Raw genomic sequence first — 19953 nt, forward strand, 5'->3', positions numbered from 1 at the left:
AATCTTCATTTAATTAAAATCCTTTATTAAAAGCTAATTTTTATTTCCAATTGAATGTAAAAAAAAAACAATAAATGCTTCATCCATTGATCTGCGTATTTTTCTTTCTGTTCCCCAAAACTAAACCGGGATCAATTCCGTTGACAGGGTAAAACCGAGGGAAACAGTTTACGAGTTTTTAATAGTTACCTATTACTTAACTTTCAGTAAGTATGGTAACGTAACAAACTTGAGATATTTTTATTTACTCAATTTTACCAGCAGATCATGTAAATAAATCGGTTCAGCAGAAAGACTTGTCACACATCAACGAAGTGTGTTAGCAGTTACCAAAGTCCATACTAACTTCACGCTTAGTTATAGCTAAACATAAGACGTGTCTGATGAAAATATCATAAAACATTCATCTGTCGTTGACTAGTTAGCATCCTGAGTAATGTTACCATATGCCCTTAATCACAGATTTATTTATTCTCTTATTTATCCTATTATTCTCTCCTATGTAGGAGCGAAGCTTTTTGAGGATCGATTATCTAGATAGCAAAGAAATACCGAGATTGCAAATTATTGAAATTAACGCCATCTAACGCTAACTTGTAGAACTCGATGTTTGTACAAGCAACGTGCGTGGTGGAAGTAAAATTAAAGACCTGTTTGATATTAGCGCTATCTAGTATAAATATTAAGAACTTTATGTTATCCATCTACTCTGTTATTCAAAGTGATGTCATCATTATCCGATATATGGTGTTTAAACTATATAATTTGAAGTAAAAGGCACTTTATTTCTTTCTTATTGGCAAAATAATACTCCACCAAATATAGAGTAACGTTCACCCAGAAAACCAAAAAAAAAAATTAAAAAAAAATTGATGTGGTCAGAGGTGACGGGTGATTAATATTATGTCTATGGGTGACGCAGAAAAAAACCATAAGCTTATCAGTTACGTTTTATTACCTTCACACACAATAATATAACAGTTAGCCGTCATAGATATTTCTTCGGTATGGGCGGAGAATAGTCGTAGTACAAGTGTGCACACTTTGGAGGTAAATTCTCTTCATTGATGTCCAATTTCGTCAGAAAAGACCTGAAAATAAAGGATAACTTAAGGTCGTAATCTTACTAATAACTAAGTAAATTAAATATTTTTTCAATGTCCATGATGATGAATGTTAAAAAACCGGCCAAGTGCGAGTCGGACTCGCGCACTGTCGATTTATAAAACGGACAAAAAAATCACGTTTGTTGTGTGGGAGCCTCCCAAAAATATTTATTTAATTCTAGTTTGATTAATGCTCAATCCTTCTCCCTTTGAGAGGAGGCCTGTGCCCAGCAGTAGGACGATATAAAGGCTGTAACAGTAACAGTAATTCTAGTTTGCAGTATTTGTTGTTATAGCGGCAACAAAAATACATCAATTGTGAAAATTTAAGCTCTCTAACTATCACGGTTCATGAGATACAGCCTGGTGACAGGCGGACGGATGGGCGGACAAAGGAGCAAAAACAATAGGCACCAGTTTTACCCTTTGGGCACGGAACCCTAAAAATAATTTCATCATCTGCGTAGTCTTTTCCTTACTATGTTGGGGTCGGATTCCAGTCTAAGCGTATGCAGGTGAGTACCAGTGTTTGACTGCCTAGGTATCTAATCTCCTCAACTAAACATAATAGAAAACTTAAATCACATTAAATTAAATACGTGTGTATAAAGGTGTACAATTGTGAAGGTACCTACTAACGTTCGTAAAAATTATGTCACACACACGCACACACTACCTAACGATAGTAAGTAGCTCCCTATACAAGAAGATATATACTTATTTACACTATGCTAATACGATGATCGGTTACCTCCTTATCCACTGTGCACACATTATGACCGCGAAGTACATGTGAACCATCATCTTCATGACTATGTTGAGGAAAACAACGAAGTTTGCCAATAGAAAACAGATGATTATTATCAAATCCTTTACTGTGTTGCTGAAGTATGTTTCATTATGCTTTACAAAACCTCTGATAGGACAGTATCTGAAAACAGAGTAATTTTCACCGTCAGACTAGCATCGACTCTGCACATATTTGAATGAAGTCTATTTTGATTAAGTACAGAATATAAATCAAGTTATGATGTTACAGAGCGAGAAGAATGTTGATGTTTTGAAGGAAGAGCTGCTCCTCAGTCCCGGTATAAAGGTACGTACCTAATACCTATGTTATAACTATCAGTACTTACCTACTCTATGACTCTATGAGTACAAAACATTGCTTCATGAAGCAATCTGCGCTAGTTAAAACATATAGCTAACTGACATATGTACATACATGTTATTTAATAATTAAAGTGGCTTATTCTTAAGCAGTTGTTTTCTATACAATTAACAAAAACAGGAATTGCTAAGGGTGAATTGCACCATCAGCACCATGTAAGTAATGTACAAGACGTAACAAGAGATGTAACAAGAATCGTATATCGTTCCATGGTGTAAATGCAACCCAACCTTACTATAAAAGGTTTGAGCGGATATTGTTGAAGTATGACAACCGAGAGGCAGGCTAAGTGCCACGCGTGAATCACCTTACCTTAAATTATATCCAGCACAAGAATCGTACACGTTTTCCACGAGACCTACCACGGGGTTAGTCTTCGTCCTTTTGTTGAGATCCAGCAGACGGCAGAGGCTGTTGCTCTCCAACAACACGATACTGTCTGTGTCCTCTGTACGATAGCCAGCGCGAATGACCTTGCACTTGCACTTTTCCACTCTGAACCCTGTGCCCATACACGGTGTTCTACTCATGACAGTAGCGGTTGGATTATTTTCTAGCCAATTTCATCCCTGTTACTGTTTTGTCTCGTTTATTTTATATTCTAGTAGGTAGTGTTGTTTTGCAAATTCTTTCATGCTTATACTTGATGGGCGTCAGTGTGGACTGCTGCTAAGCAAAGACTATTGTAAGAATTTATCTTCTTTAGTCTATGGCATATGAAACTGGAAAAGTTTTAATTGGATATTAACTAGATCTACTACCGAAGCGTGTGAAGTCTAGGAAGCGCCTGTTTTTTACTCGATCCGCTTTTGCTACCACACCAAGCTACGGGCATAGCTATAGCGGTGGCGGTAGCGGGAGCGCACTACACACAAAACGCCAAAAAAAATACATTTAAGAACTCCCAACTAATATTTTGAAAGTTTCTTTATTCAGGATTAAATACCTAACTTATTTAATTTTCGGTTTCATCAAATGAATTATGTCCCCCAGCCTAGGGTCATAGCTTCAAGGCTGGCAGCGTTTATTTTAAACTTTTTATAAGTGGATCGTATAGTAAGCAAAAAAATATATCATTCTAATTGAAAACTGTCATTTGACATTTGACACAAAAAAAATGGCATAAGAGTTTGTAAAAATGCACTGTAACAACACAAAAATCTATTAAAAACATGTTATTCGTCACCCAATAATTTACAATAATGTCTAAACTGGAGAAAGAACCTTTAAATTTTTGAATAAAAAATAGCGAAGGTACGTTCCACGTTTTCTAACTGGTAAGCTGTTAAGATCTTAAGGAAGGGCCTGTGTAAGCTTCTAGCGTGTCTTTATAAAAGCTGTTTCGAGTTGTAGGTAATTACCTACAACTCGAAACAGCTTCAGCTGAAGTCAATGTTAGAAATATGATCAGATACATCTGATTCTTTATTCTGTACCCTAATGTCTAGTGAAGTGAAACTGCACATTGAAACGGGGATTAAATAGTATCCACTGCTGTTATTAACTCACAGGCGATTGTAGATTTTTTTTAATTTTATTTTTTTATTTTAGATAGTTGATTTTTAAACTAACATCAACGACCGTACAACAGGTATTAAATTTATTAAGTAGGTAATCTAACAGTCAATTTATTACAATATTTACAGCATAATCAAACAAAAACTTTTCAAGATAATAATAACAATGAACCCATAACCATTAATAAAATGCCGTATCAAGTTGTTAATGTAAAACAAGACCAATTGTCTCGAATGGAGGTGAAGTAAGCGAACAAGTATACAATTTATTCATATACAAGGATAAGAAGAGCAGTTTGATTTCGCACTATTATAAGTGATATCAAAATGAGGAAATTGCAAAATAAGTTTAAACGACACCATAAACCTTCCCGTTTGGATCACGAAGAAAATCCATGCCGTGGTGTAGATAATATCAGTATCATTGTCCATAAGAAAAAAGTGAAAAACCGAAAATTATACGATCTTTTCAAAAATGGTAAGCAGCCAGCAATCGCATTTCGTCTATCACGCTCAGGCTTGCATAAAACTAGAAAACGCCTTACTAAGCACCTCAGCTTACCAGAAGTTAATAAAAAATCTAAAATATCTAAACATCATACAAAAAGTTCTGACGCCATTTTAAAGAAGAAGAACTGTTTTAATACAAAAATTATAGTTAACAGAGTCTCTGGCTATAATTTGAATGAATATTTAAGCCCATTTAACTTTCCCACCCAAAGAAGATGGAAAGTTTACCGCTGTCAATTGAGCAGTCAAGAGGACAGTTGCTGCTGTTCTTGCAATTCGGATGCAATGTTTGAGGTGATGAAAAGTCTCTACGACTGTTACAAAAAGAAAAACTGTGACAATTGCAATTGCATACTATGTGGGCATTTACCACAAGAAGAAAGACGTCTAGGGGAAATAAAGAAATCAATAGCATCACTCGGCCTTGGTGCAAAGGAAAGAAAGGAAAAAATTAAGAAATCTGAAAAAGCCTTACGTGGAAAGACCAAGGCAGAAAAAGAAAAGATTTTGAAAGAGTTAGCTAAAACTGGGGAACCACTTCCGGAAGGCAAAACAGCTTCAGAAAAATCTTTGATCCAAAAAGTTAGGGCTGATCTTGGACTACCTCCTGCACCAAAAACTGCATCAGAAAAGGCAAAAATGAGAAAAGCTGAGGAGGCAGGTGCAATAACACCATTAGAAGGAAAAACTCCATCGCAGAAGGAAAAAATCCTCAAAGCACAAGCTCAGCTTGGTATTCCCCTTCCAGAAGGGAGAACAGAATCTGAAAAGGCACTTATTCAAAAGGTAAAAGCTGCTGCTGGCATCCCAATGCCAGAAGAACGGACGCTATCTGAGAAAGCTGTATCCGCTAAAGTAAAAGCAAAACCATCGGAGGCAAAAGCTGCAGGCCTATTAACACCTCTTGAGGGTAAAACACCATCTCAAAAAGAAAAAATATTAAAGGGACTAGCCAAGCAAGGCATTCCTCTTCCAGAAGGAAAAACGGCTTCTGAAAAAAAGTTAATTGATAAAGTTCGTGCTGACCTCGATTTGCCACCTGAACCGAAAACTCCATCTATGAGGGAAAAGTACATCAAAGCAGCTGATGCAGGATTATTACAGCCACTAGAAGGTAAAACGCATAAAGAAAAAGAAAAAATTATACAAGGATTACAAGAAATGGGAATTCCATTGCCTGAAGGACGCACAGCAACTGAGAAAGCGTTGGTAGCAAGGGCAAAGGCTGTACCTAGACCACCTTCTGTTTTAACACCGTCAGAAAAACTTCGTAAAGCAAAAGCTGCGGGGCTACTGACACCTTTAGCAGGTAAACCTCCTGCCCAACGAGAAAAAATATTGCGGGGTCTAGCTATGCAGAATGTTCCACTTCCTGAGGGCAAAACGCCCTCTGAGAAAATGTTAATTGATAAAGTACGACGAGATCTTGGCCTACCTCCTGAACCTAAGACACCATCTATGAAAGAGAAGCATGCGAAAGCAGCTAAGGCTGGTTTTTTACAGCCATTGGAAGGAAAAACGCCTAAGGAAAAGGAAAAAATACTGCAAGGATTACATGATATGGGTATCCCATTACCGGAAGGTCGAACAGCATCAGAAAAAGATTTAATAGCCAAAATAAAAGCATTGCCACGGGCACCCTCCATGCAAGCTCCAGTAGTAGGGCCTACAGCTTTGTCCCCTGAAGAAAGACGAAAATTAGATGAAAAAACAGCTAAAGTAGTTAAAGAAGGGAAAGGACCAGCTGATGAATGCATATGTGGCCTTCTGACACCAGAGCATGAAAGAGAACCCGCAATCGCGATAAGAATACCGTCTGCAAAAATGAGACCCACTAAAGCAGGTCTTTTAACACCTTTAGAGGGTAAAACGCCTGAACAAAAGGAGAAAATACTTAGAGGTTTGATAAAACAGGGAATTCCGTTACCTGAAGCTAAAACACCTTCAGAGAAGAAACTAGTTAACAAAATTCGAGCAGATGTAAGATTACCACCAGAGCCAAGAACACCGTCGATGAAAGAAAAATATAGGAAAGCGCAAGCTAGTGGTGTTATCACTCCATTGGAAGGTAAAACAACAGCGCAAAAAGATAAAATTTTAAAGCGTCAAGCAGAACTGGGATTAGAACTTCCTAAAGGACAAACACCATCAGAAAAAGCAATAATTTCAAAATTAAAAACACTTCCATCACCATCAATTACTTCAGAAAAACTGAGAAAGGCAAAAGCAGCAGGATTGTTAACACCTCTTGAAGGAAAATCTCCTGCACAAAAAGAAAATATCTTAAAAGGCCTTGCTAAATCTGGTCTACCATTGCCAGAAGGCCGAACCCCTTCAGACAAGGCAATGATAAAAAAAATCAAGAAAGAGATGGGTGTCCCCGAAAGAACTCCATCAGAAAAACTTCGAAAGGCCAAAGCTGCAGGTCTATTAACACCTCTAGAGGGTAAACCGAAATCACAGAAAGAAAAAATACTTCGGGGCAGAGCAGCGGCAGGTTTGCCTTTACCAGCAGGGAAAACACCATCTGAAAAAGATTTAATAAAAAAAATCAAAGATGACACTGGATATGTGACACCTTCCCCATCTGAAAGAATGAAAAAAGCAAAAGCTGCCGGCCTATTAACTCCTTTAGAAGGTAAAACACCTTCCACTAAAGAGAAGATTCTTCGTGGCAAAGCTGCTGTAGGTGTTCCATTAGGAGAAGGGAAAACACCATCTGAAAAGGAAATAATAAAAAAAATTAAAGCAGAATTACCAGAACTTAAACCATCATCAGAAAAATTAAGGGCAGCCAAAGCAGCTGGGTTATCAACACCATTACAAGGCAAGACACCTTCACAAAAAGAAAAGATAATTAAGGGACTAGCTAAATCGGGATTGCCATTGCCTGAAGGAAAAACTCCATCGGAAAAAGAATTGATAGCTAAAGTAAAAGCCGAAACAAAACCTCCGTCACAAGTAACATCAGAAAAATTTAGAAAGGCAAAAGCGGCAGGTTTATTGACACCACTAACCGGAAAGTCTCCAAAGGAGAAAGAGAGAATATTAAAAGGGTTAGCAAATCAAGGCTTACCACTTCCCGAAGCCAAGACGGCATCAGAAAAAAAAATTGCAGCAAAAGTACGCAAAGAACTTGGTCTTCCACCTGAACCGGAAACAGTATCGGATAAGGAAAAGATGCGCAAAGCTCAAGCTGCTGGCATTGTTACGCCTCTCCAAGGAAAGACACCATCTCAGAAAGAACGAATTGTACGTGGAATGGCTGACGCTGGAGTTAAGTTACCTGAAGGAAGGACTGCATCAGAGAAGGCTCTCATTAGTAAAGTTAAAGCTGAACCGACAAAAGTGCCCTCTGAAAAATTACCTCAAGCCAAAGCTGCTGGTTTACTTACCCCATTGGAAGGAAAAACAGACGCACAGAAAGAAAAAACTTTAAGAAAGTTAGCCGAAGCTGGATTACCTTTACCAGAAGGCAAGACGCCGTCAGAAAAGTCTTTAGTACAAAAAATTAAATCTGAATTACCAAAAACAGCCTCGGAAAAGTCTGTTGTCCGCAAGGCTAAAGCAGAAGGGCTGTTGACACCTTTGACAGGTAAGACGCCAAAAGAAAAAGAGAGGATACTACGGGGCCTCGCCGAAGCTGGATTACCATTACCCGAGGGCAAAACAGCTTCTGAAAAAGAACTTGTGAAAAAAGTGAAAGATACAGCCCCTGGAGTTCCACCGCAACCAAAATCTGAAAAGAGAAAAAAATCGAAATCAAAAAAAATTGGAGTTACCCCTTCAAAGAAACTGGCAAAAACCATGGCCAAGGCTACTCCGGGTATTACCCAAGAATTTGAAGACATCATCAAGACAACAACTTGCGATCGTGGCTGCGGATGTGACAAGAAAAAAATCAGATTTAAGCATAGCTACGTCAAGATTAAAGTAACATCTCCAGACATATCCTCCTTGTGTCCCTGTCCAGATGAGTGCCTTCCCGGTGTCAAAGCGGGAGCCTTTATTGATAACGAGGGTATTAAAGTAACAGTCGGCAGAGTTGGTGGCGCCATTTCATACACCAATCAGCACAAAAATAATTATATAGTCACTTTGTTTGACCGAACTCTAAAGAATAGGTGCTGTAGTACTACGTCATCTGACACAATAGACGCAATCACAAAAGGCGCACCGAGCACCGTTGAAACAGATATTTTGAAAAGGAGTTTATATGAAACTTGCCCATCCTTAAGGTATTCAAATTATAACGATAAATTGGATAGTGATAATGAAACTGTTACCGAGTGTAACAGTCAACAGATTTGCAGCAATAGCTGCAAATCGAATGAGAACGATACAAATGATAGGTACGATGACACTAAGGACACGCAACAATGTGAAAAATGCACCGCATCCGATGTGTCAGCAGTCGAGAGCAGTTGTGCTTACACTTCTTACGCAACATCAGAAGCTTCTCAGAATTGTGGCTGTGAATCTTCATCGAATGAAAGCATTGCAACTAGAAGCTCCGACAGTGCCAGTTTCAATTCAGCCCTAGTAATAAAAAGCGAGTCGTCATTATCCATGGGTACAAATCCAAATACAAATTCATGTACAAGTACAGAGGCAGCCAGTGCGATTTCGCTTTCGCATAGCAGCAACAATTCTGCAACTTTTGCCAGTCCTGTTTGCCCATTTTGTATGGAATCCGAAGGCCGCAGCAGTAGTGACACTTCCGAAGACGAAACAGAGAGCTTTGCAAATGAGATTGACTGCTCGGGGACTGACGACAGCACCACAAATACAGAGACCGGGTAAATTATATTTTTACTTTATCATTTTATATAGTAAGAATCACATAACATTATTGATTATTTTTTACTTTCGAAATAAATGTGAAAGTAATTTCATTTTTCATTACAGCTAAGCCGATTCGCATGAAATTTTTAGTGTTTTTACTGTCATAGATTGATGCGTTTGTCAGTTTCAAAACCAGGGAAAGAGATGTAATGTTAAAGAAAATATTATCTAACATACCCTTAATATTTCAGCAATAGCTCAGAGAGTGTAGAGCCTTTCGACGGATCGCAATTAATGAACAAAGAACCCGGAATAATACTAGGTCTAGGACATCGAAATGCATGCCTTAACTATAGACTGTCTCAGGCTCTACATCGCACAGAAGACAAAATGAATCGAAATAAAAAGAATATTAATAGTCACGAACCCGTGATAGTCATCAATAATTTGAATAGTGAGCGCGACATAACTGCAATTGTGGACCGACTGCTGTCAAATAATGAATTCTCCGATGCTTCCTCGATAATCTTAGTGGTGCCAACGTCAGATGACAATGACTCTGATCGGTCGGCACATTCTTTAAGATCCCCTTTATGTATACAGCTATCGGAACATTGCGGCAATTATTATCGCAAGCATTGTAGCCGTCAGGAACCAGGTTCGTGTTTGTATTCTTTGTTTTTATCCTATTTTATTTTACCAATAGGTTTCGCCCAATATCGATTACGTGAAAAAGTTACTCTGAGTAGATATAAGAATACCGTGCCCCGAAGTAATTTAATAAAGTATGCAAATCTACGTCACGAAGATATAACAAGTGCTGTTGGCATGTGTCCTTGTCTGGGGTTTTAAGTTAGGAACGACCAAGATAAGATATTGTAAAATTCAATCCCTATTTAATAGCCTTTGTAATAGCCGAAATTTCGAATTATTCTAAATCAATCATCATTAAAAAAACTGACTACATTTTAAAATCTGCCTTACGTATAGCGCAGGTTTGAATTGCAAAAGTGAATAAAGGGAGTGTAGAGGGAAAAATGACTGCCTCGTTGGTCTAGAGGTCGCAAGCGCAGCTGCTGTGCTCGAGGTCTCGGGTTCGATTCCCGGGTTGGGCCGAAATCGCTTTGTGGGTTTTTTTAATCTTTCACAAAACAGCCCGTAATCTGAAAGTTGGTGTTTGATTCACCCGTGCATCGGAGAGCACGTAAATGTCGGTCCTGCGCCTGATCTCTTTCCGGTCGTGTCGGATTGCCGTCCCATCGGGTTATGAGAGTGAAGGAATAGGGAGTGCACCTGTGTCTGCGCAAATGCTCGTGCACTATAATATGTCCTGCGCAGCTGGCTGATCTCCTTAAATTAGAACAGCCGCCGTGGCCGAAATCGGCCGTGGACGCCATTATCATTTAGAGGGAAAATGCTTTATGCTTTATAATGTACTAGCGACACACCCCGGCTTAGCACGGGTGCTGGATGTTATTATAATATAAACTTTTTAGTTTTAAAGATTCAAGCATAGGTACATACCGTACATAGGGATATAGGGACAGAGAAAGCTTTATACTATGTAGTGATGATTACGCTTTTATCAAATAACGGTATGGAGCGGGAATAGGAAAGGCAATAGTAGTCAGTCACCCACTCACTAACACTCACTGTTTACTCACTGCTAGTTTTTTTTTAATTGAATACTTTGAATTTGAACCAAGTGATTATCCTCAGTTTAACCTGTTACAGAAATAAAGCATGGAAGAGATGTTCGTAGAGTAAGAGTATCTGCCCAAGGTAAAAAATATTGCCTGCAAGGGATGGCACCGGCATCAGCACCGGCAGCAGTATCTTTCCATGACAAAGAAACTATGATTAACTGTAAGGGGCCATTTTGCCCTACACATAAGAGAAAACATGCACTAATATACAAAAACAAACTCTGTCAGATAACGACTCCTGATGGAATATGGCAGAAGGTGTATCACGCCGTGAGCACTGACACTACAGCCGACAGGCCATGTTGTTGTCCTCGGAAAGATTTAGTAAAACACCAAAAGAGAAATTGTAAACACCGATGTGTCTCGAGCGTAATACGATCTGAAGTTATCTCGCCTCTTCTTGTGAATAAAGGTGCGAACTTAGGCGCACTTCAATGTCTCAAAAAATTATTAAATCGTATTGAATTTATATTTTAATCTTTTTTATCAGGCTTAAGCTGTGAGGGGCATCAGCTGTTACCCAACCCGAATGTGACCCAGCAAGTATCTTTTGCTTCCGTAAACCAAGGTCCCAAATCAGTGGCTCCTTGTGAGATACTTCCATGTTCTGGAAGGTTCGAATGCCATACACCAAGGGATAGTTCGGTGATAAATCGCCATTCACGTGCTTCCATTAAGCCTTGTCCATCTGTTAAGCAAAACTCGAGAAAGAAGCAATCACAACCATGTCAATGCAATCCAGAACAATTAAAAAAATTAATAGAAGAAGCCTTGCAAGTAGGAAAAGCACTGAAATTGATATCAACAGGGTGTGGTGGTTCTGCTGGTAACGTAACAGGTAGGTATGTTGTTTTTTATCATCTATTATAGTGTAATTAAGAGTGAAATAAACTTATAACAAATAATTTCATTCACTTAGTATGAAATTATTCCTATACCAATGTAATTAATACTATACTTCTATACTAATATAATAAATAAAAATTGTTTGTTTGTACCCTGAAGGCTCCGAAACTACTGAACCGATATAAAAAAATATATTTCACTGTTAAAAGCTTGCCGATTAACAAACACTGAATTTTAAAAAAACCGCGGGAAGTGGGCTAGTATTCAGTATTATGACTTCTGCTAAACCGGACAGTGAGTAGCCTAATCCTTCACCTAGTAAATGGGCTGTCTAACACCAAAGTAATTTTACCTGTAATTGACCTGAGATTTGCACGTTCCAGTAAGCAAACAACCCTTCAACTTTATAATATTAGCATAGATTTAAATACAACTATCTTCCGGCCGTGGCTTCGCCCGCGTTGTGTGTTCATAAAAAAAGTATCCTATTTTTAATCTAGTACCAACAAGAATATGTGTCCAATGTTTCATCATGGTCGGTTAAGTAGTTTTTGAAGTTTTTGAAAGCGTCTTCTTTTATTTTTAAACCAAAAAAGTAAGTTAATGTTTTGTTTTAGAAAAGGACGTAAAAATTGGATTCTGTACCCCTCCAAGAGAAGACACCACGAAGCAATGTACATGCAGTGGTAAGAAAAAGAAAGTAAAACTACGTCCTTTATGCCCATGCGAACAGTTTCAACCACCCATATCCCAAACGGTCCCTGGCCCAAAGGATGGCACGACGTCCTTAGGCTGCCAGTGCTGTAACTGCGATGACTCTTCGTTAAAATCCGAGCCACAAATGGGTACGATAACTGTCGTTGGTCCTGGGGGAGGACTCTCAAAAATTGAATCAAAAGGAACTTTTACTCAAGCAGGAATGGTACAGGAACAAAATGAAAAGCCCCGCAAAGAATGCGTATGCAAGAACAAAAAAGGAAAAAAAAAGCAAAATGTAAATTGTGAATGTCCTCCTGAAGCCGAACCAGAGCTTGATTTGGACCTCTTGTGTCAAGAGTATGCAAACTACTTATGGCTTCATGATCAAATGGTTTCGAAGCAGAAGTCTGATATGACGCAAACGCAATCTGGATTCACAATGTGTAAGAAGAAAAAGCCGCCTGAGGCGGAGGTAACAATGGATGATGCTGTCAGGTACTACGTGAGTATGAACCCGGCATTGTTCAAAGATTTGGTTCTTCCGCTACAAAACAACGAGGACTGCAGTTGCGAAGAAGATAAAAAAGGCAAGAATAAGAAAAAAAAATCTAAAAAAGTGGATTGTTCTTGTTCTTATGAACCTCCTGAACCACCACCACCACCTGAGCCTGCGCCTCCTGAGGGTCCCTCGGGAGGGTTAAAGTTTTCCATGTTTGGCAAAGGTTCGGGATCTAAGGGATTAACCGGAGTTTGTTGCTTTGACCTGATCGAAGAGAGAAAAGACACCAAGCAAGGAACTTGGATATCGAAACCGAACACTAATGAGTGACGACGGCCATATTTTGTTCAATAGAGTTAAAGTTTTAAAAACAAAGTTACTAATTCAAGGCTCAGTATACCGTTACAATTCAGTTTTGTAAGTTTTTTTTTATACAATCAGCTTGTTTTTAATAGTAATTTATTATGATGTAAAATAAAAAATCCGTGAGCCGCTGGTATTGTTTTTATTCATTATCAGTATTTACATACAATTTACGTTTTATAAATATAAAGTATACGTTTAAAAAAGGGTGAATACAATGTCCGGGTCTATGATCGTGACGGCGGCACTGGGAAAGAAACCTGTTCTCAAAGATTGAGCTCGTCGCTCCGCCAATACAGCCCGCCGACTCAACCGGCAGCCATTATGAAAACATGCGATGCCAACCGATAAGTCTACGCGTCTTCGCAAGCGGCCTCGCGACCTTTTCAAGCGCTTTCACACCAGCGTGTTTTTTGCTTAGTTATTCCGATTTCGATTCGACTCACAACCTGTGTCGAAGATGGCCGTATCATCAGCGTACAGAGCCAGGATGGTTGCCAGAAACAGCATCGTCATTGAAAACCTTTGGCAGTCGTTACGGGTAGCTAAACACTGGTACTCAGCTGCATCCGGTTAGACTGGAAACCGCCCCCTACATAGTTGGGACAAGGCTAGGCAAATGATGACTATTGTTGATTTGTGCGATAAGAAATTGAATTTATTTATTTTTTCTACCTAAGTATGAATCATATCATCATCCGAGCCTTTTTCCCAATCATGTTGGGGTCGGCTTCCAGTCTAACCGGATTCAGTTGAGTACCAGTGCTTTATAAGAAGCGACTGCCTATCTGACCACCTCAACCCAGTTACCCGGGCAACCCGATACCCCTGGGTTAGACTGGTGTCAGACTTACTGGCTTCTGACTACTCGTTACGACTGCCAAGGATGTTCAATGACAGCCGGGACCTACAGTTTAACGTGCCATCCGAAACACAGCCAATGGTGCCTAAGATATACTTAGAAAGTACAAACAAACTTAGAAAAGTTGCATTGGTACTTGCCTTACCTGGGATCGAACCCGCGTCCTCATACTTGAGAGGTTGGTCCTTTACCCACTAGGCCACCACGACTTTTTGACATTACCTAAGTATGAACATTGCATTGAAGAAATTATTTGGCACGTGCTTTAGGGTTCATTTTAAAAGGCAGATATTTTCTTCTAGATATTGTAGCAGTATTGTGTAAGCTCTCCATGTGGCCCGTACATTACTACTCCTCACCGTTTGCATATGAAAAGGGCTTCAGTAATAAGTGTGTTTAACAAATATGCTTGGCCATAACTATAAAACTCTTTACGCCGTCTGTCACATTACGCCACTTGACATATTAGATATGTCAGAAAAATATTTTTGTACAAAAGACTACAACTTCAAAAATGTAACACTACATGATTCTAATAAATATTGTGTGCAAAGCAATAATAAAAAAATATATAGAATAGATAATGAATGGTACGTTATCTTTTTATGTTAATTTTGTATTAATGATCTCGTGATTGAACTTTCATGAAAAAATATTGAAAGTTTGTAACGGATTGATGAGCCATTTTCCGATGAACAAACCATGGACACAGTTGTAGTTATGCATAATTGTCTCTCCTCAATATAATTAAAGTTAGTATTAAGAAAGTTCAGTCTAACGATCTCTTTTGTCAAATTGTGTAAACGAAATGACACACGTTTATTGATAAGATCTGGAGGTGTAGTTGTACCATATAGCTTCTGAATCCGCGAAGTAGCTCGTAGGTAAATATAACCTTTTACGATCGGTAGCGATGACGGAATTGAAGTAATCAGTTTTAAAGATTGCTGTCTTTCTTGGTCTTTATCTAATAAAGGCTATTCGTATTTTAAGTTTTGTAATTTCAGATTGTTGATGAGGATTAAATAACATTACATGTATCTTGAGCTGTTGCTAATAAGGTTGTTTTCTCTTTTTCACGTCATCAACCCGTGTAGCATACGATGATCATGCTTTAAATGGATTTTTTTCAAAAAAATATACAAAATGATTGTACACGAAGATAATAATAATGATGCCCCGATGTCTCACATACACGAAATGCCATAATTTGATCACGGCATACTGATGTACCTATTCAAATGCAGCATTTTCTATAACCATACTCAGAGGCTTCACAATTTAATCAGAACTCAACGGTGTTAACAAAATGAAGGAATTGAAAAGTATTTACATTAACAAAAAAATGCGAAATGAATTGATTCATTTCAAAGAAAACCAAAACCCCGAACCATGCCATGGAAATGACAACGTCAGCACAATAGTTAACAAAATAAAATTAAACAAAGAAAATAAAAGAAAAATGAACGTACACAAACCACTGCCAACCGTCATCTATCGCATGTCAAGTTCTCGGATATCTAAATACAATATGCAGGCTAGCAAACATTTCAGTGCACCCCAATTCCATAAAAGAAGAAGATCCGCTCTAATAACCAATAGTTATGTAGCAATTCCAAAAAGAAAAAAATCCTTTAGTTCGAAAAACATAGTAAATTTGGTTTTAAAAATAATTTTAAGAGAATTACTCTTGGCTAAAAAACCTTTGCCCGAAGGAAAAACACCGTCGGAAAAAGCCTTAATTCAGGTAGTCAGAGCTGAGCTTGGATTACCACCTGAACCTAAAACTGCTTCAGAAACGGCAAATATGAGAAAAGCCGAATTGGCAGGAATTATAACACCTTTAGAAGGGAAAACTCCTGAAGAAAAAGAAAAAGTTTTTAAATCCTTAACAGCGGCGGGCATACCTCTTCCGGATGGTAGGACCCTATCTGAAAAGAAATTAGTAGAAAAAGTAAAGGCTGACGCAGCAATGCCCGTAGGTATGACATCTGAAAAAAATAAAAAAACCAGAGCTAAAGATCTTGTCACTCCTCTTGCAGGAAAAAGCCTAGAACTAAAAGAAACAAATTCTGATAGAATATATATTGATAATGTTCGTGCTCAGTTTGGTTTACCACCTAAGCCAACAACTCCTGAATTGAAAGGCAGTTATGCTACGCTAGGACTTTTGGAGCCGTTAGTAGAAAAAATGTTACAAGGTTTACATAGCTTAGGCATACTAATACCAGAGGTACGCACCGCACCCGAAAAATCTTTTATCTGTAAAATAGCAAAAAGTGCTCAAAAAGTCTCACTAACGGATAAACAGCGCATGGAACTATCGTCGAGGCCGGGAACGCCTCTCGAAGAAAAAGCACTTACACAAAAAGAAAAGATAATAAAAAGACTGGCTTTGCAAGGCACTTCTCTACCAGAAGGCAAAACCTCATTTGAAAAAAAACTTATTGATATGATACTCGTTGAACTTGGCGTACATTCTGAACTAAAAGCACAAGCAATTAGAGACAAGTATGACAAAGCACCTCATGCCGGATCTTTTCAGCCATTAGAAGCCAACACTTCTAAAGAAAAAAAAAACAAAAGGCTAACAGATAAGGGGATTTCTATTCCTAAAATTGAAGGAAAACCAGCACCATCTATTACAACCGTCAAAATAAAAAAAGCTAAGGCTGCTGGATTTCTAACACATCTTACGGGAAATTCTCTAGAGCAGAAAGAAAACATACTAAAAGGATTACCTAAAACTGGCTTGCCACTTCCTCAAGGGAGGACTCCATCAGAAAAAGTATTAATAACAAAAATAAGGAATGGATTGAAAAGACCCGACAGTGGTCCTGAAAAACAGTATTGTGTTAAAGCCGCTGATCTCTTGATGCCTCTACAGGTTAAAACAAGAGTACAAAAAGATAAAAATCTTAGAGGTAGATCGGCTGCTGGAAAACCTTTACTGATTGGCAAATCACCATCAGACACAGCTCTAATACAAAAGATTAAAGATGACACTGGTTATATGACACCATCTCCATCAGACATGTATTTACGCATGGCAGAAGCTGCTGACTTAATAACTCCGGTTAAACAGAAAAGTCGTTCTATGAAAGAAGAAATATCTAAAGACATGTTGACTCAAATTCCAAAAGGTAATACACCGTCCGAGAAAGATATAATAAAAATTCTGAGAGCTGAATATCCGAAAACAACACAGAAACAGAAACGTGCTAGAGCTGCAAGTATTTGGACAACTTTGCAAGGCAAAACTCCAGAACAAAAAAGAAAAATACTCAAAACCTTAATTAAATCAAGGCTCCCATTACCAGAACCCACAACTGAATCGGAAAAAGACTTAATAGACCAAATTAGAAAGGGAACTGGACTTCACACTGAACCTAAAACTATTTCTACGAAAAAATATAAGAAAGCTCAAGCTGCTGACATATTACAACGACTATATCATGATGCTGGAATACCCTTACCTAAAGGGCAAAAACCTTCGGAGGAGTCAATGATCGGAAAAATTCAAGCTGAACCAGCACAGAAAACGATATCAGAGCGATCAAAAACAGAGAAAGAATCTGCACTGTCTTCACCACACGAGAGAAAGATACTGGCTCAAAAGGAAAAGATGAGAATTGCTAAAGATGAGGGTGATACAAACGGCCCAAAGAAAACGAATTCAGAAAAAATTAAAAGTGCTAAAGCCGAAGGCCTTTTATCACCGTTGGCTAGAAAAATACTAGATGAGAAGGAAAAAGTAATTACAGAATTGGTAAAGCATGACTTATACATTCCCGAAGTAAAAACAGCTTCAGATAAAAAAATTGCATCAAAAGTAAGTAAGATCCGTAAGGAACTTTCTTTAAGTCCAGAGCCACAAAATCTATTGATGAAAAAGAGTCATAAAAATGCCACGACATGTTTGTCTCCTCCTGTAAAAGGGGATGTGCTAAAATCACAAGCATGTATGGGTATATCTTTGTCAGAGGGAAAAACGCCATCAGAGAAAGCATTAATTGCAAAAGTAAAAGCTAAAACACAACGTCCAAAGGTCACAAATTCAGAAAAAATTAAAGGTGCTAAAACAGCAGATCTATTATCACCGTTCGCTGGAAAAATAGCAGAGAAAAAGAAAAATTGTAATAGAGGATTGGCAGAGCATGACTTACCGCTTCCCGAAACAAAAACACCTTCGGGAAAAAAATCGTCATCAAAAATACGTAAGGAACTTGGCTTACCACCAGGACCAAAATCTTCACCGATGAAGGAGAGGCTGCCAAAAGCCGCTGCCAATGGAATAAGTAGTCCTTTAGAAAGTTTGTCACTGGCTGAGAAAAAACGCATTGTAACAGCCCGGACAGATTATGGTATGATTTTAGATGAAAGAAGAATTGTTTCGGAAAAATTATCGGCAAAAATATCACCCGAGAAATTAAAGAAAGCAAAAGCTGCGGGTCTACTTACGCCACTAGAAGGTAAAACGCTGGCGCACAAGGAAAGGATACTCAGAGGTCTTGCTGAAGCTCGTCTACCTTTGCCGGATGGTAAAACATATTTTGAAAAATCTCTTATTAACAAAGTGCGAACTGAGCTCGGACTGCCTCCACTTGCAAAGACGCCATCAGAAGTAGCTTTAATACTTAAGGCAAAAGCAGACGGATTATTCACACCGCTTACTGGAAAAACGTCTGCTCAGAAGGAGAAAATACTTCAAGGACTCGCTGCAGCAGGAATGCCATTACCTCTAGGTAAAACACCATCCGAAAAAAAAGTTCTTAAGAAAATAAGGGTAGTAGCTGGATTGCCACCTTTTCCAACTCCATCAGAAAGATTAGGAATGATAAGAAAGAAAGATAAAAGACTTGTCGTTACATCAGGAAAACTTGGCAAAGACAATGGAATTTCAGATGAAGAATTCAAAGAAACTGTTCATATTAAAACTACTTGTGACCGAGGTTGTGGCTGCGATAAAAAGAAAATCAGATTTAAAGATAGTTTTGTTAGAATCCGAGGTTCGACCCCGAATAATTCTTACACATGCCCTTGTCCTGAGAAACGTATTCCAGGAGTTAAAAGAAGATCGTACGTCGACAATGTAGGCGCTAGGGTTACGCTGGAGTCTGCTGATATCCACAGTAAACATTCAAAGATTGAAAAATACAATGAAAGTAAAATGAAGCCAGTTCAAATTAAAAAAGAAGAAAAAATGCGAAGTAATAAATACAAAATGCAAAACCACAAAACGTATGACATCAATGATGATATTGGTTGTACGTTAAACACCACAAGTTCTGACGAAAGCCTTAATATAGTATCAGCAATCGGTACACCTTACATTGATTCGGAAAATGATTTACACTACTATTCACCACCTTATGAGAGATGGGCCTGTGAATCCAAAAGATTCGTTGACCCGACATGTATTTTTTGTGACCCTTTGAGTAAACTTTGTAACGAGCCCGTTTCAAAGAATTATATGGTAGCGGATAATCCCTACCACGGCAGTCCTTATTCAATTTTTGTTGTAAAAAGTGAAAGATCAGTAAGCTTAACTAAGAGCTCTTCCGAGAGTATGGATACGATTAGTGTGATGTCGTATGCAAGCAGTAGTGTCTCGTCTAATTCTGAGCATTATTTCGATTACCAGCTGTCCAACGAACTTTTTAGCAATAGCTCCTTTGAAACCTCCAACTGCTCTGCAAACAGCCTTTCCTACGATGTCGATGGGACACTAAGAAGGTAAATTAGTAAAAAAATGTTTACTATTGAATAACTTTTAGTTTTAGTTTCACTTGATAATTTGAGCTAAAGTCATTAAACACGTTTGAAGGTCATGGCACTTATGATCGGCACGACACAGCGCAGCTATTATAAGGTGCGTTTATTGACGTG

General features: G+C 38.4%; 3 protein-coding genes across 3 annotated transcripts; 2 read left to right on the plus strand and 1 right to left on the minus strand.

Annotated features, from left to right (window-relative positions):
- Nucleotides 1-988: 988 nt before the first annotated feature.
- Nucleotides 989-2807, minus strand: LOC124645505. Its single transcript, XM_047185323.1, has 3 exons — nt 2590-2807; nt 1858-2037; nt 989-1091 (listed from the first exon to the last, which is right to left on the minus strand). Exons 1-3 carry the CDS (start codon nt 2805-2807, stop codon nt 989-991), a joined length of 501 nt encoding a protein of 166 aa, XP_047041279.1.
- A 1314-nt stretch (nt 2808-4121) lies between these two features.
- LOC124645254 lies at nt 4122-13170 on the plus strand. Its single transcript, XM_047185044.1, has 5 exons — nt 4122-9103; nt 9341-9747; nt 10824-11207; nt 11286-11633; nt 12259-13170. The coding sequence occupies exons 1-5, from the start codon at nt 4122-4124 to the stop codon at nt 13167-13169; spliced, it is 7032 nt and encodes a 2343-aa protein (XP_047041000.1). The 3' UTR covers nt 13170.
- A 2203-nt stretch (nt 13171-15373) lies between these two features.
- On the plus strand, nt 15374-19804 carry LOC124645379 (microtubule-associated protein futsch-like). Its single transcript, XM_047185181.1, has one exon. It carries the CDS (start codon nt 15374-15376, stop codon nt 19802-19804), a length of 4431 nt encoding a protein of 1476 aa, XP_047041137.1.
- Nucleotides 19805-19953: the final 149 nt, after the last annotated feature.

Source organism: Helicoverpa zea, chromosome 31 (genome assembly GCF_022581195.2).
Source record: "Helicoverpa zea isolate HzStark_Cry1AcR chromosome 31, ilHelZeax1.1, whole genome shotgun sequence".
Taxonomy (NCBI): domain Eukaryota; kingdom Metazoa; phylum Arthropoda; class Insecta; order Lepidoptera; family Noctuidae; genus Helicoverpa; species Helicoverpa zea.